General features: G+C 61.7%; 1 protein-coding gene across 1 annotated transcript; it reads left to right on the plus strand.

Moving 5' to 3' along the window:
- Nucleotides 1-81: 81 nt before the first annotated feature.
- CACNB1 (calcium voltage-gated channel auxiliary subunit beta 1) lies at nucleotides 82-26,609 on the plus strand. Its single transcript, XM_065422780.1, has 13 exons — nucleotides 82-168; nucleotides 5,151-5,237; nucleotides 14,546-14,665; nucleotides 16,649-16,771; nucleotides 17,002-17,138; nucleotides 17,936-18,012; nucleotides 18,881-19,038; nucleotides 21,061-21,141; nucleotides 21,655-21,713; nucleotides 22,258-22,367; nucleotides 24,670-24,821; nucleotides 25,825-25,920; nucleotides 26,316-26,609. The coding sequence occupies exons 1-13, from the start codon at nucleotides 82-84 to the stop codon at nucleotides 26,607-26,609; spliced, it is 1,581 nt and encodes a 526-aa protein (XP_065278852.1).
- The last annotated feature ends 635 nt before the right edge of the window (nucleotides 26,610-27,244 follow it).

Below are 27,244 nucleotides of genomic sequence, written 5' to 3' on the forward strand. Positions count from 1 at the left end.
CCCCGCCCCGGGCTCCTCCTCCGCCGGGGCTGGCTTGGGACACGAGTCCGGTGCGAGCCAGGCCGAGACGCCGGGAGCTCGATGGTTCGGGAGGGCGGCATGGCCCGGACACCCCGCAGCTCGACCCAGGAGATCCAGATGGACGTGTTCGACAACCCCGGCCTCCAGGTGGGATAACACCCCCTCCCCCCGGGGATCTGCTCCCCGCCGCCGGGGGGGCGTCTCCCGCAGCGGGAGGGGAGCTTTGTAGCCAGAAATAGCGGGTCTGGGTGGGAATGGATCCGATCGGAACCGGCGCACGGGTGGAGCCGGCCAATGACTCACTGGCCTCTGCTTTTCCCGGGGGCGGGGGGGGGAGCCCCCAGGGTTGAGTGTTGCTGGGGGGGGGGGGGATTGGAGGAAGGTTCGCCCCCGGGGGAGGAATCTCAGCCTGGCTGCTGCTTTCTGCCCAGCTCAGCCCTGCCCTCCCTTGGGATCAGCCCTTCCCAGCTGCCCTCGGGTTTCAGCCTTCGCACAAAAGCCCTATTGGCACCCACCGGGCTGGTCCTCCCCCAGCCAGGCAAAGCGGGGTCCCCCCTACATCCTGCAGGACTGGGGATGGGTGCCCAGAGATCACAAGGAAGGCGAACCCCAAACTTTGTAATGGGTGCCAAAGCCAGCCGAGAGGAGAGCGGGGGGTGGGTCTAGGGGTGCCTCCCCCGGAGCTGGAAGAGTGCGGTCTCCTAGTTAGCGCAGGCAGGGGACGGGGCATAAGGCACCTGGGTTTTAGTCCCCACTCTGCCGCTCGCTTGCTGTGTCACCTTAGTCTCCCCATCTGGAAAATGTGGGGAATCATCCTGAGGGGTTTGTGGGGCTGGATTGGTCCCGCTGCGTAGGGTGCTATGGGCTGCTGCCATGAACGGTAGCTAGTGAGGGGCAGGTGTCACTCCGGGAAACTTTGGAACATACGGGATAATTTGGGAAACCCTCTCGGGAGTCACCACACCCCTTTACCTCCCCATCCTCTTGCCAGTTGGTACCAGGGAACTTTGCCTCTGCAGGAAACAGGCCGTGAGCCAATATAGCAGGAGGCAGGGATGCCAGCACAGATGGGCCATTGCTCTGATGTACTCAGGTGGGGATCCCAGTGGCAGGTTGGACCTGTTGGCTAAGGCTAGTGAGCGGGGCGGGGCGGGGAGGAGGGAAGGATAGCAGTGGCAGGATGGACCCACTGGTCTGACCCAGCTCAGCGCATCCTCCCATTCGCTTTGCTGGGTGTCATCCACACACAGCCCCTTTGCTGTTGCAGCCTGTCCCCCCGGCACCAGGCGATTTGGAGCGGCAAGTGGGGAGGGGCGCCTGGTTGCACCCAGACACCCTGGCAGTGCCAGGCCCTCAACACAGGGCTGGAAAACACCGAACCAGCCTCCACCAGCTTAGGATCTGGCTCTGTAAATGGCCATGATTAACCCTTCCCCACCTGGAGAGCCACCAACCCAGTGCTTGGCAGTTTGTAGCCCCGGCCCCTCTGGGCTTGCAGCGCCAGTAAATGAATGTAACAAAATTGCTTGTGCCCCGGCACCTCTTTCATTACAAATTAAGCCCTGCACCAGCCCCCTGGATGGGGGATCCCAGCCACCCACGGAGGGTGCAGTGAATGTGACGGAGGGATGGGCCCTGATTGGAAAGATGGGGGTGGAGAAGAATCCTAAAAATACCAACTCCTGCCCTGCTCAGAGACCATGTGTCTGTGGGCTGGGCAGCAACTGGGCCCAGCTGTCCCTCTGAGATGCGCCTGGCTCATTCCGAGACCTGCCCCAACATGTCCCGACCGCTCGCCGTGGGCAGAAAGGCCTTGCGCTCACTGGGAGCTTCGGGAGGAACCAGCTGGAAAAGGACTGACGCCCCAGGGCTGTGATGACCCTGCCCCCATCGGGGTGGAGGGGAGCAGGCCTGGGCCCTCAAGGACAGCAGCAGAAGGGTCCAGCAGCAATTGACCTTCTGTAGGGAGCGCTGGCTGCGGGTGGGGTGGAAATCTTAGCTACTCCAATCCCAGCCTCTGCCAGCAGGAGGTGCTGTAGAGGATGGTGCAGGAGTGCTGGCTGTGGGGGAGCTCCCAGCTGCTAGTACCTTCTGTCTAAGTCTTTGCCACCAGCCGGGTATTTGGAGCATTTGCCAGGCTCTGTTGGAAGAGGAGCCGCTAGGTCATGGGATGACTCAGTAGCAGCAGGTGTGTTCGCTTGCTCCGTGCGCGTGTGCATTTGCATGGCTGCTGGGGCCTGCGTGGGTGTGAAGAAGGAGAGCATCAGAGCCTGCGCACTAGGGGGAGGAGTGGAGGTGAGTGCATGTGCCACTAGGGAGGTGTTTAGAGTGTGTGTAGTAAATCGGGTCTGTAGTAAGCTCCAATTCGTGGGGCTGGGCGTGTGTATAGTAGGTTGTGTGTGTACATCTGTGTGTGTGTGTGTGTGTACACAGTTCGTTGCACGGAAGTAGGGGTGTATGTGTGAGTGGGGTGTACACAGCTCTCATTGCACAGAGGTAGGGTTGTATGTGTGTATATACACAGCTGTTGCACAGAGGTAGGGGTGTGTATATACACAGCTCTCATATGGAGGTGGGGTGTATATGTTCACAGCTCTTGTTGCACAGAGATGGGGTGTGGGTGGGTGTACACAGCTCCTGTTGCATGGAGGTAGGGGTGTGTGTGGGGGGAGTATACACCGGTCTCATTGCACAGAGGCTGTGTGTGTGTGTGTGTGTGTGTGTACAGCTTGTTGCACGGAGGTAGGGGGTGTGTATGTACACAGCTCTTGCTGCACAGAGGTAGGGGTGTGCATGTGGGTGGGGGGGTATACTCTGCTCTCATTTCACAGAGGTGGTGTGTGTGTGTGTACAGCTTGTTGCACAGTGGTAGGGATGTGTATGTACACAGCTCTCATATGGAGGTAGGGGTGTATATGTACACAGCTGTTGTTGCATGGAGGTAGGGGTGTGCGTGTGTGGGGTAGGTATACTCTGCTCTCATTTCACAGAGGTGGTGTGTGTGTGTGTACAGCTTGTTGCACAGTGGTAGGGATGTGTATGTACACAGCTCTCATATGGAGGTAGGGGTGTATATGTACACAGCTGTTGTTGCATGGAGGTAGGGGTGTGCGTGTGTGGGGGAGGTATACTCTGCTCTCATTGCACAGAGGTGGTGTGTGTGTGTACAGCTTGTTGCATGGAGGTAGGGGTGTGTGTGTGGAGGGTGGGTGTATACAGCTCATTGAACGGGGTAGGGGTGTGTGTGTGTGGATCGCAGCCCCACCCCCTTCATCTCTTTGGCAGCTGGGGGCCTCCCCTGGAGGGTCCATGAGCCTAGGACTGGAACCCCCTCCCTGGGCTCAGCCTCTGCCCCGTGGATCCCACCCCGTCCCGGCACAGATGGGCCGGCTCTGGGGAGCAGCAGGGTGATCTCTGGAGCCCACACTGCTCCCTCCCTGGTTGTGGGGCCGGGAGGGAGTTGAGGGGGCACAGACTGGCTGCAAATCCAATCAGCCCCACATCCTCTCTCTCCCTCTCTCCCTCTCCATGACGACCAACCGGGCTAATTCAATCCCAGGCCCCTGAGGATGGCCCAAGAGCTGCTCCACGCTGAATCCGTCACCTTTGCTAGGCCCAGTGGGGGTGATGGGTGAAACACCCCCCTTCCGCACACAGACTGAGCCCCACCATTACCTGGGCACAGGAGGGGTAGATTGGGAGGGGGGGCAGCTCTCTGGATCTCACTGAAGAACACAACTCAGCCCCCCACCCCCTGTACATCTGTCCGGAGCTCGGCCCCAGCCCTGCAGCGCCCCTGGGGACAGGTGGGCAGACGCCTCACGGGGTCAGTAAAGCGGCTCCCAGGGTGTCCTCCCCACAGGGGCCTCTGACGGACAAGCCACTTCCCTCTTCTGTACCTTGATTTCCCCTTCTGCTAGCTGAGGATTTAGCTGCCGACTCCTCCCCTAGAATATGCCATGTGATCTATGGTTACCCTATAAACATGCTGCTGTCTGTGGGGCAGGGGGGCTGGGGTCCCCCCTCGCAACTCTTGATTCCTCTCCAGAGCAATATGGGGGGCCCTGGCAGCGGCTGGAATAAAGGCCCACCCTGATCCAGTGCCATTTGCCCTCGACTGGCACGCGCCTCCCTGTTTCCATCGGGGTGAGCTGACGTGGCCGGCGTTGCAATTAGCTCCCCCCGGTGATTAGAGCCTGGCTGTGACGCTGTGCAGAGCCAGATTGGTTGGGAACTCAGCGAGGCTATTAAAGCCCCGGAGCTGCCTATTGATTGGCACCCGCATCAGGTGACCGTGCTGTTTCTCCCTCCCTCCGGCCCTGCCTCCTGCACTCCCAGTGCTCCGTGTGAGTGCCAGGGACCTGTGGGTGTCACTGGCTTTGTTGGGGGGGCCTCAGCAGCCCCATAGGGAAGGGGATCCCACAGCCAAGCCAGGCCCAGGTGGGTGTGTAGAGGGGGACATGTCCTAAGCGTCTGCGATCCAGGGGATTTTCACAGTGGAATAGACCATCTCAGACCAGCGGGATGTTTAGCCTGGGATCCATCTGTTCCCACTGTCTCCAGCCGTCGGCCACAGGGGAAGGCAGCCTCCTTATGGTGTGATATGCTACCGTGAGGGGAAGAGGTTCCTTCCTGGCCTCAGGAGCTGATGATCCAACGCCCTGAAGCATTAGGCTTGTCATCTGTATTCTAGCGGCTCGTGCTATTCTCAGCCATACGGATGTCTAGTGTGGTCATAGAACCATTTATAGGCTCAATAAGACTGGGGCTCCTGGGTTCTGCTCTCCGCTTTCCCATTGACTTGCTGCATGGCCATGAGTAAAGCATTTTCCCTTTTTGTGCCTCGGTTTCCCCCCAGAGGTACAATGGGGCAATGATACTCGCTCACTTCTCCGGGGCAGGTGAGGAATGAAGTTTAATTCATTTGTGCTTGTAAAGTACTTTGAGATCCTCTGATTGAAGGCGTGGCAAAGCAAATATCAGGGTAACGCCTCCATTAACTTTCGCAGCGTCCTGCAGCAGGGAGTTCCACAGGTTTCTGGGATGCCCTGCAGTTGTCTGCTCCCGCCCCTCTGTAAGCTCCTGCATGCTCATTAACCAGGCTGTCCCTCCCTCCTTCCCTCCCCCAGGGGAAATACAGCAAGCGGAAGAGCAGGTTTAAACGCTCTGATGGCAGCACCTCCTCGGACACGACTTCCAACAGCTTCGTCAGACAGGTAAGGATGCCTCGGCATCCCATGTTCAGGAGGGGGGGCGGAGCCCCAAGGTTCCCTCGCCGTGAGTTGTGGGATTTAACTTGCTTTGCACCGTTGATTCGGCAGCTGGGAGTGTTGGAACTAGATGTAATACAGCAGCGTAGGGCAGGTGGTCCCGTCGCCCCCTAGTGGCTAGCCCCAGTTGCTGTAACAGTCTCCTCCTTGCTCTCAGTTACTCCTTTAGCTTAAGCAGCAGGCTCTTGAGGGTTCTGGGTTCGATCCCTGCCCAGAGCCACAGCACCGTGTTCCCAGCTCTCGTGCTGTTCTATTTCCATCTGCCAAGTGCCATGGCCGGCCCCTTTCAGTCTAAAGCAGCTGCAGAGAGAGGAAAGGAACAAGAAAGAATTAACGTCAAGTGCCCATGGGAGAGAACGAGGTGTATGCGTCACCCTTATCGCTGCAGGCCGGCAGAGAATCCACCCTCCCCCCGAATCTACAGTTCGGTTCAATCTGCTGCGTCTCTTTAAGGGCAGAAATGGCATCTTGGTAAGACCGGTTTGCACTGAGTCTCCCTAGAGGGGGTGGGGTGAGCTCAGGACTGGGGCCCAGCGTGGGGCGAGCTCCCACTTGCATTGTGATTGGGCCATGGCAGGGGGAGGTGACTGCCTGGGGGAAATCAGTGGCTGATTAGTGGTAGGGGTGAGCATTGGAGGGTGATGCCGCTGGGGACACAAGAATTGCACGGTTCCCTTCCCCTTGGTACTCTGACTCTAGGCCTGTAGGAGAGAGGAGCCTGGGCATCTGGGGGGAGCCCCAGGTCAAAGCTTTCCCCCGCCCCCCGGGAGTAGGGGAAAGGTCACGGATCAGAGCCCTGGGGTCTCTTTTCATCCTGGGGCTGATGTGAACTGTATCTGTGCCCATGGCAACACAGCATGGCCGTAACCCCTTCACTTCCAGGGGTGCTGCCCGCACACATCGGGTGCTCCTTCGAAGCAGCGTGGCAGGGCGTGCTTGACTGGGGGGGGGGGGAGGGGCTGGCTGTAGCTGGCAGGGTCGGGGGGGGGAAGGGGTTAATGCGCCCCCTTTCTGCTATACAGCACAGCTCTGCTATGGCACCTCTGATGCTTCTCTCATCCCGTTCTTTCTGCTCCTGCCCTGATCCCTGCAGTGCCCCCTGCTGGGAAGACCAGGGCTGGAGTCGCCGGGTGCTCCCCCCAACAGCCAGCACTCCGGCCCTGCTCCTCACAGCGCCCCCCCGCACGCAGAGGCCGGGACTGGACCAGCTCTGCTTTTCTCCCCATCCCCAAGATGCACAAAGCCAGCACTTCTCCCCCTTCAGGGCAGGGAGGGGAGCTGGCTATTGATCCAGCAACGTGGGTGGGGCTGGGTAGATCCTGCAGCGTTGGCTCCCCCACTCCCTTTCCTGTCACCCCCCCCTTCATTCCAGCCACCATCGCTCTGTGTTCCTTCCCCCCCTCCCATCAAACTGCCCAGAAACATCTCCTCGGAGCTGGAAGCAATGTGGTCTCCATAGCAACCCCCCGTGGGGGCTGCGGGGGGGCTGGAATAGACATTAAATAATAAAACAGCTGAGTCCCTGCGAGATGGATGGTTTGGGGGGCAACATCCCGGGGCCAGGCCACTGGGGGGCAAGTGGAGTGGGTTGGCCCAGCCGGCGCCTGTCTGTCTAGAACCCAACGGCTGCGTCTGGGCAGGCCCCCAAGGACCCAGCATCCAAAGCTCCAGTCCCTGGAGCTAACGGGGTGATCGCCTGGGAAGCCCCCCTTCCCCGGTTCTGCCCTGTAGGGAGCCAGCCAGTGGGGGAGACTCTGAGATAAGGCACTAGCTGGGCTGGATGTGGCTCGATCTCAGGTGGGGGTGAGGTCATCACCCCCAGGGGACGGGACAAGGCCCCAGTGCTTGGGGATGTTAGATCTTGCCCTGGACTGAGCCCTACGCTGGAGGTGGGGGGCCTGGAAGTCTGAGCTGGGGTGGGTATGGCTTAATCCCCTCCAGCGCCCCCCCCCCCCCCTGTGAAGGGGATAAACAGCTGGAGAGAGGGGTCCTATGACCTGCCCCCCCCAGTAGAGGGGAGGGTGAGTGAATGGTTCCCATAGCGATGACATGGGAAGATGCTGGAGGTGGCAGTTACCGTGGAGAAGGTTCCTGGAGCGAGGCCCCCATGTAGAGAGAGGATTTAAAGGGCCAGCTTGCCTTGTATTGCCACCCTCCAGAGCGAGTGGGAGAAGGCTGGAGAGGTGCCCTAGGGAAAGCTCCAGGCCTGGCCATTTCCCTGCTGACCCCTGGGGCGATGATGAGGCTGCTGGGGTCACAGGCCTGGGGGACACGCACCTGGGCTAGCAGGATTTTCCCCTTGCCCTGGGCTCATTCACAGGCTCCCGAAAGGCCCTCAACCCTCCATCCGCCTGAGGGAGGGCTCTCCGCCTGGAGATGGGCCGAAAGTGGAACCTTCCACCCAAAGACACTGACCCAGTACCCATCGCCCCTGAATTCAGGGGCTCAAATGGATCCCGGGTCAGAACCAGCCGAAACCCAGTGGAGGCACTTCTCAAACGCCCTAGGACTGAGAGGGCCTGTTCTCTGTGGTGCTACCACTCATGAGCCCACGCAGTGAAGCTGGGAGGGCTTCACCCCAGGCTAGTGGAGGGTGGGGTGAGTGGCTGCATGGGGCGGTTCAGATCTGGAAGAGAGGTGGGAAGGGGCGGGAGGATCTCCAGCTCAGAGAAACAGCCTCCGGTGGTACGTTATAGCCCCAGCCAGCGAGGCCATGAGGGTGAATCCAGGGGCTGCATGCCTAAGGGATATCTGATCGGATGAATCTCAGCCTGATTCCTGCATCTTGGAGTCCTGGGGGTGCAGGTCCCTTGGGAGAGGCCTTCCTAGCCTTGCCCAGCAGAGGGCAGTGTGGTAGTAGGGCGGGCTCTCAGCTGCCTGCCCCATGGAGCACTGCACCCTTATGTGCATCTAGGAACAAGCCCAACCCAATGAGGAGGGAGAACCCCCTACTGGCTGCGGGGTCACGGGGTGGGACTTGGACCTGGCAGGAAGCAACAGGGTAGCTTCTGGAGGCTAGTAAGCATGGGGGGTGATGGGACGGAGGCTGGAATGGGGTCAGCACCTTGCTCCAAGGGGGTGGAAGGCTCAGCTGAGGTTTGGATGGGGGCAGGAGAGGATGGTACCTTATGGGGCCGCCAAAGAATGTGGAACCAGGGTCCCCCGCAAGCTCGCACTTCGTGGGGAGGCTGGGAATTGGGTGCAGGGACTGCAGGGTCTAGCGGTATGTGGGTGTTAGTGGCTGGGTCATTCGTATCTGATCTCCCCACAGGAGTGTTAATCAGGGGGTTCCCAGCCCCTCTCCCCCCAAAGTGTGTGTGTGTGTGTGTGTTTGCCGGGCGTTGCACCTGGAGCTGTGCTGCCCTCTGCTGGCATGGGCTGTGAATAGGGGTTACAGAGCTGTGCTCTGCAAACCCACCCCCCCTCTCCCGGCTTTTCCTCAGGGCTGAGGTCTGTTCAGGCCATTGTCGGGGAGCCAGGACACCCAGGTCCCGCAGCTGAGGGGATCAAGGATCAGGGAGCGGGAGATGGGGTAGGGGCTGAGCTGGGAGGAAGGGGCTGCTGAATTTTTTGGGGGTGGGGAGGGTGGCCCAAAATATGGGGGCTACAGACCCCATTTAGCCTTAACCCATCCCAGAATTTGGCCCAGGTCAGAAAGCAGCCCCAGAGCTCTGCTCAGTGCTTCGGCCTCAGATGGGGGTCTGCAGGGATCGGGAGGGGCCTTGGCCCTTTGGCAGCCCTCCCCTCCCCCCCCCCACAAGAGACGTGCCCTGCGTGTACTCCCGCCCCTCCTGCAGTGAGCGTCTGCGCCCGCGGGACTATGCAGCGGGCCCCTGACCCTCCAGCAGGCTAGCTTTGGGGTAGCAGGGGGAGGGCTGTGGGTCAGGATTGAGGGGCAGCGGCAAAACTGCGAGGGCCTGGAATAGCAGGGGGCTGGGGGCACCAGCAGATGGGTGGGGGTGCCTGGCTGTTTTCAGTCCCCTCCTGATCCCCTGAGATCTCCCGTGAGCAGAGAATGTGTGCCCAGGGTGGCTAAACCCCACGCCAAGCCCACCCCCGAGGCTGACCCTTGGCTCAGGCCAGCCCCCCTCGCTCGCCCGCCCCTTGCTAAATATACCCTGGCAGGTTGCGAATGTTGCACTGTTGGTGAAACCTGAGCCCCGGCAGCCCAGCAGAGCCACCCCCGCTGCCCACTCGCGCCCAGGCCCAGCCAGCATGGAGACGCCCAGCAAAGAGCACCGGCCCGTCTTGGTGAGCGTCCCCCCACCCCACCCCTTGGCAGCTCTCTCTCTCCGGGGGGCTGGGGTCCCCCTGGCTGCTCCCCCACCCTGACACTCTCTGGCAGGCTCGCTGCCCTTCATCCCTTCCCTTGTGCCCCCACACAAATACTAGGGTATGGGGACACCCAGCTAGCCCCAACCACAGTGGTTCCAAGACCAGCTGGGCTGGCAGGGGTTCCCCCAGCTGGTGGAACGTTGTGCCAGACTCTGCACCCCCCCCCACAACCACTCCCCCCCTGCACCCCCTACACCCCCCCTGCTTCTGCCGTCCCCCCAGCCTTCTTCCACCTCCTGCTTCCTCCTCGCTCCATTCCCAGCCCCCCCAAGAACCTCGCTTCTACTGCAGCCCATGCCCCCCCAGCCCCTGCTTCTTTCCCAGCCAGAATTCCCCATAACCCCTCTGCCCCACTCTCCCCCCAGATGCCCCTTTGCCCTCCCTTCCACATTCCTGTCCATCCATGATCTCAGTACAGAGAACCTCTCCCCCCCACACCCCGCACAGGGAGCCAAGGATCTGGGTGGGTGTGTTTTTTCGCCCCCCCCCCCCCCCAATACTTCTGGGAGGTTGGGGGCTGAGGCTCCAGGTGGGGGAGGAGCAGGACGCGCCATGGCATGGGGAGGCGCTGGCGGGGATTCCTGGTCGTAGGGAGCAGGCTGGAATTGTCCCTCCTCCCAATGGGTTGCGCAATAGTTAACTTGGGCATCAGGGAGTGAGAGGCGAGGGGACGCTCTCTCTCCCTTCTGGGTCAGTGCTGACCCCAATGCTCCAGGGTGGCACTAGGGGGGCGCCATGCTCCGGGAGAGGGATGAGGGTGCTCAGTACGGGCCATCCTGCCCTTGGAATTGGTGCTGACCCCAGTATTCCAGCTCGACACTAGGAGGGACTGTGTCTGGAGATGTAAAACCTAGGTCCTGACCATGCACGGGGGTTCAGACTCCCCCGTTGCCTGTTTGCTGCTGAGCGTTCCACTCCGAGGTGGCTGCATGGCGGGGGACGGCACGGCTTACAGAGAGCTTGGGAAGCACATTGGGAATCTGGTGCTGTGTCAATGTATCAGTGACCCCTCCCGGCCCCCATGAAATTCTGGTGATCTCTGAGGTACCCAGCCATGGGGGGGCAGGTTCCTCTGGTCGCAGACCAGCAACAGACTGTTTGCCGGCTACACGTTTACAAAGGAATTAGTGGGGAGAGGGGAAAATTCTTGGAGGGCTGAGAGCCGGGAAAGGAAGGGTATGGGTCGGGGTTGTGGTCTAGGCCTCAGGAGACCTGCGTTCGAATTCCGGCTCCGCCGCTGAATCTCTGTGGGACCTTGGGCCTGAATTTTCAGGGCGCAGCCCCCACGATGGGGTGGGATTTTCCATAGGGCTACGCACTTGGAAATCTGGCCCTGTGGTGCCGCGCTGTGCCTCAGTTTCCCCCACTGGATCCTGACCCACCTCTTGGAGTTCATTAGCATGCGGCAGGGGTTCGAATACTCTGGGTCGAGGGGCTGGAGAAGCAAATAAGGGCTGCTGGGGAAGTCTGGATCCAGACAGTTCCCTCTCGCCCCCCATCCCCTATTCCCATTCGTCTTGGCTCCGTGTGCTCCACGACTGCGCAACCCCAAGCACAGCTCCCGTTGGCACGGCCAGGGCTAGGTGCCATCCCTGGCCCCCGATCCAGTGCCTTTGCTCCGTGGCACATCCCAGCACGGTAGCTGCTCGCTAAACCCCCGTGTGCCCAGAAATCCCTCTCAGTTGGGCGGGTTGTTCCCCTCCCCCCAGGGCAGGGCTCCCTCCCAGGCCCCCCCAGCACCCCCGTTTCACTTTGCAGGGCTTCAGAACAGCGTCCTCGTTCTTAAAGGGCCTGCGATCCCCCGCACACGTCCCTAGCTGGGCCACATGCCGGCTCCACTCATCTATGACACTCGCTCGGTCGCTGAGCCAATCGCGTCCCGGCCCCACGTCATCAGCTCCTGGCTCTTTCCAACTCCTGCCTGCCTGTGTCTCCGGTCCGGTCGGAGGCAGGGAAGCCGGGCAGCACTTCCTCATGAGCTTGCCTCCCCCAGCCCTGGGGCAGGGCAAATGGTACCTCTGAGAGATCAGCCCCAGGGCCTCCCACCCACCCCACCCTGGGGCGCCGATTCCCACTCCCGAAGCCCTTGATACTCAGCAAAACTGGGTCGTGGCTTCCCCTCCTTGCCTGCTAGCCTCGTCTCCCAAAGCCCTCCGCACCTCTGACTGGGGCCCCCCTCCCAGCTGGGCTGCCCCCCCTTCTGTGTGCCCCCGCTCACGGCCAGGATGTATCTGTATTGGCTGGACGACTCAGAGGAGGTGAGTACACTGCTACCTTGGCTTCGAACTCCGTCTGTGTGGGTTAGCCCCGCTCCTGGGCTGCCTGGCCAGAGTTGGGGGGCCAAAAAGGGGAAATCGGAGGGGGGAGGGTTTGCATGTCTCTGCGTGGAGGTGGTCCCCCTCCAGCCGGATCCAGCTAAATCATCTCCACTCCTGACTGATGTTAGCCCAGGCTTGCAAAGATCCATCCATCCTCGCACAGCACAGGCTGGCCCCCTCAGCAGGTCCCCCCCCCCCATTGACTCTCTCTGGGGGGGCTCCTTAGAGGATGCATCTATGTTTGATTGAGTGAAACCTGCTGGTGTGTTTAAACCCACCTGGGAGCGAAGGGCACCTGGAACTGCCCTGAGAGGAGGAAAGCAACAGAGGGTCCTGTGGCACCTTTAAGACTAACAGAACTGCCCTGAGAGGAGGCTGGCACGGTTTGGGGGGGAGGAGGAGGGAAATGCTCTGTGGGGCTCTGCAGCGCCCCCTCTGGTTGGCCTGAGAATAGCCCCCTGCCCTCAGCTCCTGGCCCCTTGGGGTCGTTCAGTTATTGGGGTTCCGGAGAAAGCAGCAAGTTTAATTTAGATCCCGAGCACTGAGTGCCTGTGATTAAAGGGGAGCCCCGTCGGTTCCTCGATCCCCGCTGAGCTGCCAGCCGGGGATGCTGCTCCCCCCATTCCTGACACAGCCGGGGAGGTAGATGAACTCGCTGGGTGGGTTGAGAGCTGACTAATTAGCGTGGATGTTTCGGGGGCTCCGGCAGAGGCAGCTGCGTGGCTGAGGGCTGCCATCTCTGCCCCCGGGGCCCGGAGACTTGGAAGCTGTCTGGGAACCCCGCAGCAGGACTGAAACGGGAGGTGCCCCAAGAGAACACAAGAGTCCCCGGGCCAGTCAGGGAAATGAGTTTGCTAGTCCTCCCCTTCCCCGGGGGTCACCTGTTTGGTGATGCAGGGTCATTAGCAGCCTCTGCTCCGCAGGGCACTGGGTCGGGATTCAGGGCCTTGGCAGAGTTGGGGGGCAGGAATTGGCATAGTGGGGCAGCTGAGGGTTGGGATTGAGGGGTGTTAGGAGAACAGTGCGGGGGGCCTCTCTAAACTGCCCTTCACGGTTAACCCCCCTTCCTTGGATGCCCCGATTTCCTGAACAAACCCGGCCCCTGAGCTCAGTGCCCCCACTGAATTGGTATGACTGGGCAAGGCTGGAGCAGCGCCAGACCCAGTGCCCCATGGCAGCAGCTGGGATGCCTTCTCTCTGGGCGCCTGCTCCCGCGTTCACGGCCCTGCCAGGGCTCTCCGGTGACTAGGAAGCGCCATTCGTCACAGTCAGGGCCGAGAGCTTGCACAGTCCTGTCTCCCCTGCACTGATCCCCAGGGGAACGTGTGTCAGGGTCCACCAGAACGCAGGGGCCTGCCCCCACAAAGGACAGACGCCTCCCATCCCCATGTGGACTCTTCGCCTCCTCCCTCCCCTGAGTTCACTGCCAAGCTCGGGGCCTCAGTTTCCCCACCAGCATCGGGACCCCCCACGCTGAGGCGCCGTGTGGGAGCAGAGCACTTTGACAGCTTCGTTAGCAGGCCTCAGCCTGTGGGTAGGCGGCTCATGCTGGGGATGTGGGACAGGCCAGGGACCCTATCCCCATTGGATCAGACACCCACTGGCCAGCACAGGGCATTAACCCTTTGGAAGCTGCAATCAGGGCTTCCTGGGAGCCTCAGAAATAGCATGGACGTGGCAGGGGATTTGCTAGGATCCCTTGCCCCAGCCCAGCTCCCTCCTCATTCCTTGCCCCCTCCCCTCCTGCCCCATGTGGAGGGCCCCGCTCAGTGGGGGGAAGCTCAGCAGTACTCAGCCCTTTAGATCTAGGAACAAGAGAACGGTCCCAGAGGTGGCCCCTGGGTCTCACTCACCACCCCATTCCTTGTTGGTCCTCCTGCCCCTGCTCCATTAAGGATGTGGGTTTCCAGGCCCCTTACCCCAGGGAGACTGTCTGTTTCTAGGTGCCCCCCCCACTCCCAGCCTGTGGCCCTGTTTCTCTTGCCAGTGCTGGTGCTTTCATGGGGTCTGATGCCACCCCCCAGCCTGGCGCTGCCCTGTCCCATCCCCACTATCACGTTCCATCCCAGAGCGGTGAGAACAGCTGCACCTCGTTCCCTGCCACTCAGCTTAACCCTCGCCACGCTAGGGGGAACTGAGGCACAGAGAGTCAGCGGCAGGGCCGGGAATGGAACCCAGGAGTCCTGACTCCTGCACTATAGTCACTATGTTGGACCCCACTCCCCTTCCAGAGCTGGCAGAGCCCCAGAGTCCTACAAACCCTCCTGCCCCGCAGGGGCGTAAGGTCCCTTAGGGGCTTGTCTCTGTAGCTCACACACCATGGAGGTTTTACCCCGTGTGCCAGAGGTGGGGATTGCTACAGCCCGGGATGGGCTGTGCTGGTCAATGGTTTGTTTCTAAAGTGCCCAGAGGCCACGGTGATGGGTGCATAATGAATGAAATCCAACCGCCTCTAGCGCAGGCAGCTGGGCCCTGTCCCCGCAGTTTCACAGGGTGATCAGTGCATCCCCCTGGGTATCTCCTGCCGCTCTAAATGGGCTCACTCGGCTGTGTGGCCATGGCGCCCCCCCCCCCTTTTGATGCGGGTGCTTGCTCCCCCAGGGCTCCGCGGATTCCTACACCAGCCGCCCCTCGGACTCAGATGTGTCTCTGGAGGAGGATCGTGAGGCGCTGCGCAAGGAGGCCGAGCGCCAGGCCCTGGCGCAGCTGGAGAAGGCCAAAGTAGGTGCCGGGGCGTGTGCGGGGAGGGGGGAGGTTCCTTCACTCCGGTTCTGTCTCTGAATCCCCTTGTGCAGGCTGCGGGGACCAGGGGTCCTTTTCGGTATCCGGCCCACGGGGTGGAAGCTGATCGGGCTGGGGGCCCACGCAGGGAAACACGGGCTGTCCGGGAGCTGGTGGCTGGCACTTCGCCTTCCTACCTGCTAAGCCAGCATGGGGGGGTTGGTTCAACTCCTCCTTCCCCAGCTGTGCCTCATCCCCGCCCCCATCGCCAAGCTGCCCGGTGCTAGGAGATGAGCCCCCAGCTTTCTGGCCAGGCCCCTTTCCCGTCTGCGACGGAACAGGTTGCATTGCTGTGCCGACGCCCTGACTCGCAACCCAGTTCCAGAAAGACCCGCTCTGCAGGGGGCCGAGTGCCAGGGATCCCTGGCTGTTCCCTCCCTCCCCTTACCCAGTGTACTAGCTGTTCTTGCTGCAGCTGGCCATAAATCCCGCTGTCCAGGGACCACCATCAGCTAATTCATTTGGCTAATCTTGATGAAACGTCTCATTGACCCGGGCTGGGCTTGGGAGAGTGCTGGTGCCAGGAGACTGCGGGCTGGCGCTGACCCGCCTGGCGGTATCCCAGCCCTTCCATTACCCCCCCTTCCTCCTGGGGCTGGCTGCCAGCTAGCACTGGCTGCCAAGTGGGGGAAGGGCCCCCCACCTCATCCAGGGGCTGCTGCCGTCCTGCTACAGGTTGGGGACAGGGGGACGCACCCTGTAGCCATATCCACACGGGGGGGGGGGCGGGGTACACTCTCTTCTTCTGGCCAGAGGCCCTGGGGGAGGCAGACCCTTTCCCAGCCTGCCCCCGCTATCCCGTGGGTCACCCCACTGTCTGAGCTAGCAGGAAGACACCAGGCACCAAAATCGCTTCCTGAGGCTTTCCCAGGGCTGGGCACAATCAGGGTGTGAAGTTGACCGCTCTGGGAGGGGAGTGTGGATTAGTGGTTACAGCAACTGGTGTTTGGGCATCAGGACTCCAGGGTTCTATTCCCTGCCTGACGTCTCACCTCCCCGTGCCTCAGTTTCCCCTTTGTACAATGAACATCAGGCTTCCCAGGGGCCTGCTGTGACCCTCCATCCCAGGCTGAGCCTGGGAGGCCCCTTGGTGCTCACCTCTGCCCCCATGCTCTTCCCCGGCCTGAGTGCACACCTCTCCCCTGCCCCCAGCCAGGCTCCCTGGGAAGAGGGGAGCTGTCGGCCCTGCCCCAGCCCCTGCTGTCCAAGCAGCGCTCGCTGGCTGCACAGTCCTGCTGCCATTAGCTAATGAGGCCCCTGTCTCTCCCCGCCCCCCTGATGCAGTGGGTTTGCACGCCAAGCAGCCGCAGCACCCCCTCGCTCTGCTGCTGGCAGCTGAGGTGTAATGTCCATTAGGAGACGTGCCAGCCCCTCTCCCAGGCAGGGCCAGTCCATTAGCGCAGCTCTGTGCGGGAGCAGAACCAGGGCACCATGGGACCAGGGACAAGGCCAAGGCCCTGTAAGGCTCTAGGTACCAGATCGGCATCGCCTGCAGAGCAAAGGCCTCTGTTTATCGCCCAGCCAGGCAGGGTTTCCCCATCTCCCCTGGCGCTGGCAGGCCCCTTATAGGTGGGTCAGCTCGGTTGCCCAGGTCCTCTTTTGGGGCAGCCGTTGTGACCAAGAACCACTCAGCTCTTGGGGTGGGGGTCCACTCCGTTCCTTTGGGGAGGGACCCCTTCTCCTTGGTTCCTATGGTGGAGAGGGGAGGAGAGAGAGTTGGCAGGGGCTGTTCCATGTTCCTGGCTCAGGGGTGAGAATTTGGCCCCGGATTGCTAACTCCCTTCCTAGCTGGTCTCTGCAGCTGCTAGGTAACGGCGTTCTCTGAAATGCCAGAGTAACGCAACCTTCTGTCTGGGGGATCCGGGCCCTTCCAGCGTCTCTCTCCTCCCTCCCTCTCCCCCCGCTAACCCGTCTGCTAAACAGACCAAGCTGGTAGCATTTGCCGTGAGGACAAACGTGGGCTACAACCCGTCCCCCAATGATGACGTGCCGGTCCAGGGCATGGCCATCTCCTTCGAACCCAAGGACTTCCTGCATATCAAAGAGGTAGGGGTTGGTGCGGGCCCAGGCCAGGCTGGGGCTCTGGGGACCGCAGCGGCAGGGGAACCGGCTCGGCACTGTGTTGATGGGCGTGGGTTTGGCATGGAGAGGACACGGGCCCAGCATGGCATTGATGGGCTAGGCTCGGTGCAGAGGGGGATGGGCTCGGCGCGGGGCCGGGGGGGAAGGATGGCCTCGGCACCATGTCTCAGGCCCCTCTTCTCTCCGTGCTGCAGAAATACAACAACGACTGGTGGATCGGGCGCCTGGTGAAGGAGGGCTGCGAGGTGGGGTTCATCCCCAGCCCCGTCAAGCTGGAGAACATGAGGATGCTGCAGGAGCAGAAGATGAGGCAAAACCGCCTGAGCTCAAGGTGGAGCAGCCGGGCGGAGTGGAGAGAGGGGGAATCGCGGCTGTTGGCCGCATCCACATGCAGCCTGGAGCCCTGGGCACCGGAGGGGAAGGCCCCCCTGGGGATTGAGAGCAGTGGGTTATGGGTAACTGAGGCAGACCCAGCTGTAGCCATCTGAGCAAATCCACTCCAGTGAGAGACTGGGAGTGGGAGGAGGATCAACATGCCCTTCCAGTGGGCTCATTATTGGGCACCTTGGGTCATCATTGCCTTTGCTCAGTGGTAAAATCCTGCACAAGGAGCCAGGCAGGGGAGAACCAGCTCCAGGATCAGCAGTGACACCAGCTGAGGATACAAAGGGCCTTCCATCCCCATGCTTCAGGGCAGAACCTGAGTGCTGGCTGGGAAGGGGTCAGGAAGAACGTGCAGGAATAGGTGGACTCGTTGGTCTGAACTGGCACAGTAGGGAGAATAGCTGTCTAGATGGGCCCTTGATCTGATCTGGTACATCACTGGGTGAGTGGGAGAGTGCTGGACTCTGGCCCCAGTGGTCTGATCCCAGCTGGGGGAGGGGAATAGGAGGTATCAGACTAGATGGGCACATGGCATTGTCCTGGTGCTGCGGTTCCAGATGTAAGTCTCTTTCAGAATCTGGGCATGGAGGGCAATTCCCCCTTGCATGGAATTTGCCGTGGTAGGGCCCTCTGTTGCTTCCCAGACTGCCCTCCCCCCCCCCCCCACACACACACAGCTTCTCCCCCGCAGGAAATTCCCTATCTCCAGGCACTTACAGCTCCTTGCCTTTCTGCCCCACGCAGCAAATCGGGGGACAACTCCAGCTCCAGCCTGGGAGATGTGGTGACGGGGACCCGCAGACCCACCCCGCCTGCCAGTGGTAAGACCACCCCCTCCCTTTGCTGTTTGACAGCGGACAGCCCCCAGCTGGCAAAGTTCACTGCACCGCTAAGAGAGACTGATGGAGAGGAGCTGATTCTGGCTGTGGCCTTGGCGATAACAAAGGGCTGAAATGCCAGGTCTCTTCCCCCTTTAGCCCGAGACCAGCTAGTGCCCCAGTGGCAGAGAGACAAGGATGCCGGCCTGGAAGTGCCCAGCTTTCTTCTCAGCAATCCTACTGCAGCTCCTGGAATCTCCATGCCCCCTACAAACGCAGGCCAGGGCTGAGACACATGCACATACACAGCACCCAAGGACTGGCGGGGAGCACATGGCTGTGCCCAGGGGGTCCCACACATGGGCAGCCGGGTTGACGAGCTCTCGCACTGGGCTGAGCGTGTGGGGCCCGCCATACATGCTGGCACGCACATGGAGAGTCATGCACATGTGTGGATGAGCAACTGGGCACAGGCAGAAGGACGTATACACAGGAAGGCTCCAGGTCTGCCCACCGGGGCACAGACATCCCCTGGACATGCCCACTTATGCCCACCTCCATGGCATGCAGAGGAAACCTGCTACCAGCCGCCCTGTCGCCCTCGCAGGTGGGGTACCTGATGGTTCTGCCCCCACTCTGACCCCCTCTCTATGTTGTCTGCAGGGAAGCGTCAGGTTTTCCCCCCCTCCTTTCATTTTTCTCTTTCGTTCGCTGAATCATTTTTTCCTCCTCCCTTTAGTACATTTTTTCATTATTTTGTTCTTTTCAGCTGTTTCTTTTTTTTTTTTCTGTTTTACTTTTTCTCCCTTCCCTCCCTCCCTCCCTTCTTTCTTTCTTTTTGTTTTCTCCCTCCCCCCATACTGCCCCCCAGGTACTCTGGACATGACTCATTTAGCTTATGACCTAGACGCCCTTGCCTTAGAGCTGGAGGAGGCTGAGGGCCTGGAGAACCCCCGATCCCCTAAGGCTAGCGTCAGCAGTGTCACCACGTCCCCCTCCAACGTCAAGCACATCCCCTTCTTTAAGAAGGTAAAGGAGCCCAGAGCGGGGTTCTGCACCCGCCTGCCGCACCCTCGCTCACGCCTGCTGCTAATACCCGTGATTCACCCTGTGTGTGGGGCTCGCTGACCTGGTTGGGGAGCTTCGGGTTTCGGGGGGGGGGGGGCAGAAAGGGCCATGGTTTGGACGTGGTCCCATTGTCGTTCAGCTACTGTGGGGCACACGATGGGGTAAGAGCAGCATCTCACAGGCACCAGGGGACCTATAGCCGGGGCTGGATGTCCCCTTTGCAGGCTATTTTGGGTGTGTTCCCCATCACACCAGGAAACCCCATCTCCAGCATGGCCTGGAAGGAGGCAGCCATCGGGGGTGTCCCCCATCTGGCCCCCCCATACACATGTGCACATGAGGCATGGGAATGGTATGTTCCAGTGATCACACATATGGCCTATGAGTTAAGAGCAATTCTGTTGACACCCTCCCCACATGAAGCATGGGAACGGAGCAGTCCAGCGCTGCCTTGCCCCTGTGAAACGCGGGAATGGAACATTCCACTGGTTCCGATGCCCCCAGCATAAAGCATGGGAGTGGAATGTTCCAGCACTGCTCCTCCCCCATGAAACATGGAGTGGAACATTCTGGCAGCTCCTCACACCATGTGAAGTCTGAAGCACTGCCCCCCCCCCCTCCATGTAAAGCATGTGGTGGCCTCCCCCATGAAATTTGGGAGTGGAATGTTCTAGCGGTTCTCCAAGCATGGGAATGGAATGTTCCAGTGTTTCCCTCCCCCCTCCCATGAAACTCTGGAGTGGAACGTTCTAGTGGTTCTCCAAGCATGGGAATGGAATGTTCCAGTGCCACTGCTGCCCCCGCCCCCCCCGAAAGTTGGGAGTGGAATGTTCTAGCGGTTCTCCAAGCATGGGAATGGAGTGTGCCAATGCTGCGCCCCCATGTAAAGCATGGGAGTGGTACGTTCCAGTGCACACTCCCCCTCCCTGCCCCCCCCCCCCAGGAAACATGGGAGTGGCATCGATTGTCCCAGCTGGGATGCTGCTTGTTGAGCAGCCCGGGGGGCACACTAGAGTACACGGGCAGGGGCTGCAGCAGGGTGTTCCAGGACATTCCTTACCCAGGGGTCCCCAGTGATCCACAGAGCTGGGGAGCAGTTTGGGGGGGGGATTCAGTTCAGGGCAAGGGGGGCAGCCTGGGGGCAAGGGCCTGTGAGCCAAGGGGGCAAGGGAGGAGGGCATTGCTGCTGCCAAGGGGGGAGGGTGTTCGCAGTGCCAGGGTGTGTGGATTGAAGAGGGCGGGTGTGAAGTGGAGAGCAGGGCCAGCGCAGGGGGGAGCTGCGTAGCACCTGCGGGACACCTGTGGGAGCCAAGCCATCCCCCCCCCCCATGTGGTCACACTCCCTCCCTTAGATCCTCCCCCCCTCCCCATTCCTTCTTGAAGTCTGAGCCAGGTTCCAGAGCCCCCTCCCCTGCCTGTCCCCATTTCCCACACCGCCGGCTACAGAAACCTCCCTGCTGCCGCTGCGTGTCTGCTGGTGTGACCTGTCAATAACACGCATGCCTTGTTTATCTTCTCTCGCCTGCCCCCTCCCCGCCCCATTAATGGTGATCACTGGACATAGCCAAGCAGAAGCAGAAATCGGTGAGTAAAAGGGCTTTACTTGACCTGCCTGTAAAGGGTAGGGGTGGGCCCGGGACCCCATAATGATCCTTCCCCACCTGGCTTCTCCTCCACCAGCGGTGTACCAGAGCCAACAGCATGGGTGTTCCCATGCCACCAGCTCCCCTCTCCCGGCACCCAATGCCACCACCTGCACTGGGCCATGATGGCACAAAGGCAGAACCTCCCAGCATGGCCATCCGGCCCCTAGCCAAGGGGGCATCAGCATGAGCTGGGTAGCCTGAGCGCAAGAAGATGCCAGCTTTCCCCCTACCCTGCAGGGCACTTGGGTTTTGTAGTGCCCCCATGGGGGTTGGGTCCCCTGGTCCGATGACTCCCCCCGGGCACACGTCACACCTTGCCTTTTGCCCTCTCCGGCAGGCGGAGCATGTGCCGCCGTATGACGTGGTGCCCTCCATGCGGCCGATCATTCTTGTGGGGCCGTCCTTGAAGGGGTACGAGGTGAGCCTGGGGCGGGTGCATGGGGGGGGCAGGCTGGGAAGGTGCAATGTTCAGCAGCTTCCTGGGGAGCAGGTGACCCTTGATCTCATTCACCCTGTTTCACCCATCCCCATCTGTCTGTCCATCCATCCACGCGGCCATTCCCTCTTCCCCCTCCCCTCCCGTCTCACCGACTCCCCCCCACCCCCACCCCCGTCTTGCCCCACTCCACCTCTGCATCTGCCCATGCCCTCCTCTCTCCATTTCCGGGACCCATCTGCTGTCTCCCTCTCCACACTGATCGTATCAGAGAGGGCTTTCTCCAGTGACAGTGACCAGGTGTGAGGGTCTGTGCCGGGGGAGCCAGTGGCATCTGACCTCTGAAATCACTGCCCACACCTCCGATGTCCATTGCTCTCTCCTTTTCTAACCCCCCTCCACTCCCATGCACACACACTTTGATGCGGTGAATCCCGACTCCCCCTCCCTCCCGCCCCCCAGGTGCCTGACTCCATCGTCCCCCTCTCTCCCCAGGTGACGGACATGATGCAGAAAGCCCTCTTCGATTTCCTGAAGCATCGTTTTGACGGCAGGTGCGGGGGCTCCTTGGACAGATGCTGCCAACTCCACCCCCCCGCCCCGCCCCCCCGCCGCGGCCCTTTTTGGGCACTAGGGAAATGGCGTTTTACTCAAAATCCCAGTTTCCGGGCGTCACCCCATGCAAGCGCCTGGTCACCACGGCGACAGACTCCGTAGGGTCCGACAGAGAGAGATCCCAGCGTGTCGGCCGCACGCAGGACACTCTGTCTGAGCTAGACTATCCCCCGTCCCATCCCCAGCCATCTTCATCGGAGGCTCTCCAAGCACTCTGTCCGCACGAGAACCCAGGAGTCCGGCCCTCTCGCCTTGTGCCCCCTTGCCGGGCAGGCAGCAGTGAGCAGCCCAGATGGCGTTGTTCCCCCTGTGGGGATTCTGCCCCCAAGGTGCCGGGGTTCACACCCTGACTTCTGCCCCCAGGGCTCCTTTGGGGTCCTGTTGTCTGGCCCTGGTGGGGCGGGCACCCTGCTGGGGGTCACGGCGAATGCCAGAGGCCCCCCTCCCCCCTTCATGCTCTCTTCCTCGCTCTGTCCCTCTCAGAATCTCCATCACGCGGGTGACGGCGGATATCTCCCTGGCCAAGCGCTCCGTGCTGAACAATCCCAGCAAGCACACCATCATCGAGCGCTCCAGCACCCGCTCCAGCCTGGGTGAGGCCATGGTGGGGGGTAAGGGGGGGAGGAGCTGTGGATTTAACCCTCTCCCACACCCCAGTCCCGCTTGGTTACCCCAGGCCTGTTTTGTTTTTTGGCTGACTCTCACTTAGACCGACTGCCTGGTTTGGAGGTTGAACCCTTTCAAGCCTGCCTGGCTTGGATCTGTATCCACTGGGAGCTGCCCCGGCTTCCTGCGTCCTCCCCTCCCTCATCCCCGGGTGGCCCTGGAATGCCCACCGTGCCCCAGGGCATCTCTTCCCCTCGCCCTGTCCGGAAGGGCTCTCCTGGCCCATGCTCCCTGCCTCGCCTGCTCCTGGGCAGGGCCAATTGGCTTTGCTCTCGCCTGCTTGTGCTAGATGGAAAGAGAGGCCCGGTGGTGCCGCTCATGCCCCGAGGTATGCTGGGATGCTTGGCCACACCAAGCAGGGCCCCCCCAGTGCATGCTGGGTTGTGACGTGCCTCGATGACTCCCATTCAGCAGGGCCGGGGTGTGTTTCGGGTCTCCTGGGCACTGGTGCTGTCGCGTAGCGGGGTGACTAACAGGGCTTGCGTGAGCTGCGGCTGCTGACCCCACTGGGCTGGGCTGGGGCAGGGCCTGACGCATTGACTCCTGGGATGATCAGTTCAATTCACTCCTTTTTTCCCCTCCCCTTTTTTCTTTCCCCCCCCCCCCTTCCCTCCGCGCTGCTTCCTTCCTCCCCTGCTCCTGGTACAGATGTCCTGGGTATGTAACCTTTAACCTCTCGGAGACCTGTCCAGACCGCTCCCTACCGTGCTGCCTAACCCTGTGGGATCCACAGCCGGCCTCGGTGTGCCGGGGGCCGACGTGTAACCCCCTGCTCCTACCGCCATGTGGACGCAGGGTCACTCCAGCAGGGGCCACGAGGGGGGCGGCAGAGCAAGATTGCTGCCCCGCCGATGCCCCCTGGCTTGGAGCTACAATGGGTTGGTCCGTGTGTGGGGCCGGAGTCAGCCAGGGCAGGAGTCCCCTCCTCAGGGGTCTGTCCCACACCCAGCCTGAAATGAGGCCTCGGGATTGAAGACGAGCTCAGGACACTCATCCCAGATCCCAGGGTCCCCAGAGTCCAGGCACGTGGGGATCTAGGTTTTGCTTTGTCCCCTGCTTGGCGTAAAGGGGTGTGTGTGTCCCCCTTCCCCCACCCTACCGTGCCCCCAGCTCCAGACCCTGCCCCGCCTCGTGGCTTGATGCTGGATGATCTCTAGTCCATACTGGCTGTGCACCCAGCCCGGGCAGCGCTACACATTAGGCACGTGCCAGGCATGAGCTCCACGGAGCGATCCCACTGCCCAGTGTGTAGCACGCCATGAAGGTACCCGGCGTTGGGGACCCAGGAGACACATCCCTCCCGCTCATGTGTGTGTCTGGGGGGTGGGGGGGCACTGCCTTTGGGACGCAGAGACCCCAGTGTATGGCCCCTCCCTGTGGCTTTCCGCAATGCCGTTCCCCTCCACATAGACCCTCCATATCTCCCCCTTTCTCACCTCGCTTCCCCTGTTGCTATCCCCTCTGACAGCTCCCACCCCCTACAACATTCTGTGCCAGGATCCTCCCCACCTGGCCCCTTCCCCCCAACCCCTACCCAGGCTCTGCCCCCCCGGTCTCTCTACTCCTGGCCCCCCACCTGATCCTTGTCCCACATCTCTCACGGTCTCTCTGCCCCCCCCCCCACTCCATCCCCTCCCCACAGTCTCTCACGGTCTCTCTGCCCCTGCTCCCCCCCCACTCCATCCCCTCCCCACAGTCTCTCACGGTCTCTCTGCCCCCCCCCCCACTCCACCCCTTCCCCACAGTCTCTCATGGTCTCTCTGCCCCTGCTCCCCCCACACTCCATCCCCTCCTCACAGTCTCTCACGGTCTCTCTACCCCCCCCCTCCATCCCCTCCCCACAGTCTCTCACGGTCTCTCTGCCCCCCCCCCACTCCACCCCTTCCCCACAGTCTCTCACGGTCTCTCTGCCCCTGCTCCCCCCACACTCCATCCCCTCCCCACAGTCTCTCACGGTCTCTCTGCCCCCCCCCCCTCCATCCCCTCCCCACAGTCTCTCACGGTCTCTCTGCCCCTGCTTCCCCCCCCCCCCACTCCATCCCCTCCTCACAGTCTCTCACGGTCTCTCTGCCCCCCCCCATCCCCTCCCCACAGTCTCTCACGGTCTCTCTACCCCTGCCCCCCACTCTACCCCTTCCCCACAGTCTCTCACGGTCTCTCTGCCCCTGCCCCCCCCCCCCCCACTCCATCCCCTCCTCACAGTCTCTCACTGTCTCTCTGCTCCGACAGCTGAGGTGCAGAGCGAGATCGAGCGGATTTTCGAGCTGGCCCGGACACTTCAGCTTGTGGCCCTGGACGCCGACACCATCAACCACCCGGCCCAGCTGGCCAAGACCTCGCTGGCCCCCATCATCGTCTACATCAAGATCACCTCCCCCAAGGTGGGTGCGTTGGACCCTGCAGGGGGTGGGCCAGCTCTTGTGTTGCAGCCTGGGGACTCGCTGCCCAGATCCTCCCATGCCGGGAACCCAGTGGGTACCAGAGAGAGGGGATGCCCCACGGACCTTTCCCCCGGAGCGCAGGGTTGGGGTATGCGCTCTGCAGGGGCCATGGGTGTGGGCTGGGTATGTAACCGTAAACCTCTTGGGGACCAGTCCAGACAGCTCCCTGCCACGCTGCCTGACCCCGCAGCATGGCAGGGGCCGACGTGTAATCCCTTTCTACCGCCCCATGGTCGCAGGGTCACGCCAGCAGGCGCCATGGGTTGGGGGGAGCAGAACAAGATCGCTGCCCCACCGATGCCCCCGTGCTCAGAGCGGCTGGTGCTACAATCAGCTGCTCCGTGTGTGGGGCCGATGTGTGTGGGGACCCTGCTCCATGTGTGGGGCCGTAGTCAGCCTGGGCAGCTTTCCCGCCGCCCGGGGGTCCATCCCACCCCCGGCCTGATACGAGACCTCAGGATTGTAGACAAGCTCAAGCCGCTCATCCCGGATTCAAACGTCCCCAGGGTCCGGGCACGTGGGATCTGGGTTTTGGTTTGTCCCCTGGTGAGAGCAAGGCAGGGGGAGGGTTAGATCACAAGTGCAATGAGTTGTAGGGTCTCAGCCTTGTCCTCTAAGGGACATTTCTCCACGTTCAACACAGTAGTGTTTGCTTAAGAGAGGCCCAAGGCTGGGCTGGCAGCGGGCTGCGGGTCGGGATTGAGGGGCATCAGCAGAGCTGGGGGTTGGGGAACCCAGCATCTTAAAGGGACAGAGTTGCTTTCCTGTCTGAGCTCTGGGCTCAGACCCTGGCCCGAGCAGCAATGATACCTCATTCGCCCTGAGTCAGCCCCCCCATGCCCAGCCCCTCCCCTCGGGACTGGAGAGGAACAGAGAGCGGGGGATGCCCCAGGAACTCCTGATCCCTTCACCTGCGCACATCTCCTGCCCCTTCCCCCTGCAGGTGCTCCAGAGGCTGGTCAAGTCCCGGGGGAAGTCCCAGGCCAAGCACCTGAATGTGCAGATGGTGGCGTCGGATAAGCTGGCACAGTGCCCTCCGGTGAGTACCTGTCCCACCCCCTACCCCTCCGTTCTCCCTGCCACACAACTGCCCCACGCCCCCAGCTCAGCCAGGGAGTACCCACCCCACATCCTTTGCTTGCCACACCGCTGCCCCACACCTCTAGCTTGGCAGAATACCTGCCATGCCCCACTTGCCCCATACTCGCAGCCTGGGCCAAGTCCCTGCCCCCCCCACCAATGAATATCTGTCCCACAGCCGGCCCTGATCAGCTTATACCCCCACTACCTGCCCCCTCTGCCTCTCACTGCTAGCTTGACCAAGTACCCTTCTTTGCCCTGCCCCTCCCCACTCTCCCAGCTTGGCCAAGGCCCCGCCCTCTGCCCCTCCCCACACCCCCAGCTGGGCCACCTCACGTCCCTCTCTCATTGCAGGAAATGTTTGACATCATCCTGGACGAGAACCAACTGGAAGATGCCTGCGAGCACCTGGCTGAGTACCTGGAAGCCTATTGGAAGGCCACGCACCCGCCCAGCAGCAACCCGCCCAATCCCCTCCTGAACCGCACCATGGCGACCGCCGCCCTGGCCGCCAGCCCCGCCCCCGTCTCCAACCTCCAGGTACAGGTGCTCACCTCCCTCAAGCGCAACCTGGGCTTCTGGGGCGGGAAGGGCAGCCTGGAGCAGGGGCTGAGCGCCCAGCCCAGGGTGGAGGAGCACGCGCTGTAGCTTTAAGAGGAGGAGGAGGTGGCGCCTTCAATGAACGTGGAGGAAGAAATCTTCATGGGAAACCCCGGCTGATCCCCCCCGACCCCCGCCTCTGCTGCTGCCCCCCCGTCCCGCTGCCCCGTGTGCCCTGCACGTGGAGGGGTTCCCTCTGCCCGCCCAGCATCGTTCTAAGGCTCAGGAACTGGGGGCATCACGTCCATGGGGGGAACATGGAGGGATCTGCACCCCATGCAGTGCCCTAGCACTGTAGCTGCATCACAGGGAGCCGGGCTTTGCCCAGGAAGTGCCATGCTGCCATCGGCCTCCCCCACCCCGTCTGCCCCCCAGGCTTCTGCATAAAAGCTGCCTGCTCTGGAGAGCTAGGTCGACCCCGTCAGCCGGCTCTAGCGCAGGATCCTGTTTGCACGGGGCTCCTTCCAGTCACCCCTCTAACGCGGGACCCGTGGCCCTGCTGGGCTCTGCCCTCGGCGCAGTGCATTCTGGGATTCCCAAAGCACCGTTCCCGGAGGGGGAGCAAAGGCTGCTGGGTGATTTCCGAACACGAGGCTCTGCAGTGCAGGACGGGGGAGTGCTGGGGCAGGGGGGTGACTCTCTGTCCACATCAGAGGGCAGCACCAGCGCAGCCAGAGCTGAGC

Source organism: Emys orbicularis, chromosome 25, assembly GCF_028017835.1.
Source record: "Emys orbicularis isolate rEmyOrb1 chromosome 25, rEmyOrb1.hap1, whole genome shotgun sequence".
Classification (NCBI taxonomy): domain Eukaryota; kingdom Metazoa; phylum Chordata; order Testudines; family Emydidae; genus Emys; species Emys orbicularis.

Coding starts and splice junctions, on each gene's coding strand:
- CACNB1 (XM_065422780.1), top strand. CDS start 82: ATGGTTCGGGAGGGCGGCATGGCCCGGACACCCCGCAGCTCGACCCAG. Junction 5,238..14,545: donor CCAACAGCTTCGTCAGACAG/GTAAGGATGCCT, acceptor TTGCTCCCCCAG/GGCTCCGCGGATTCCTACAC. Junction 22,368..24,669: donor CAGCACCCGCTCCAGCCTGG/GTGAGGCCATGG, acceptor CTGCTCCGACAG/CTGAGGTGCAGAGCGAGATC.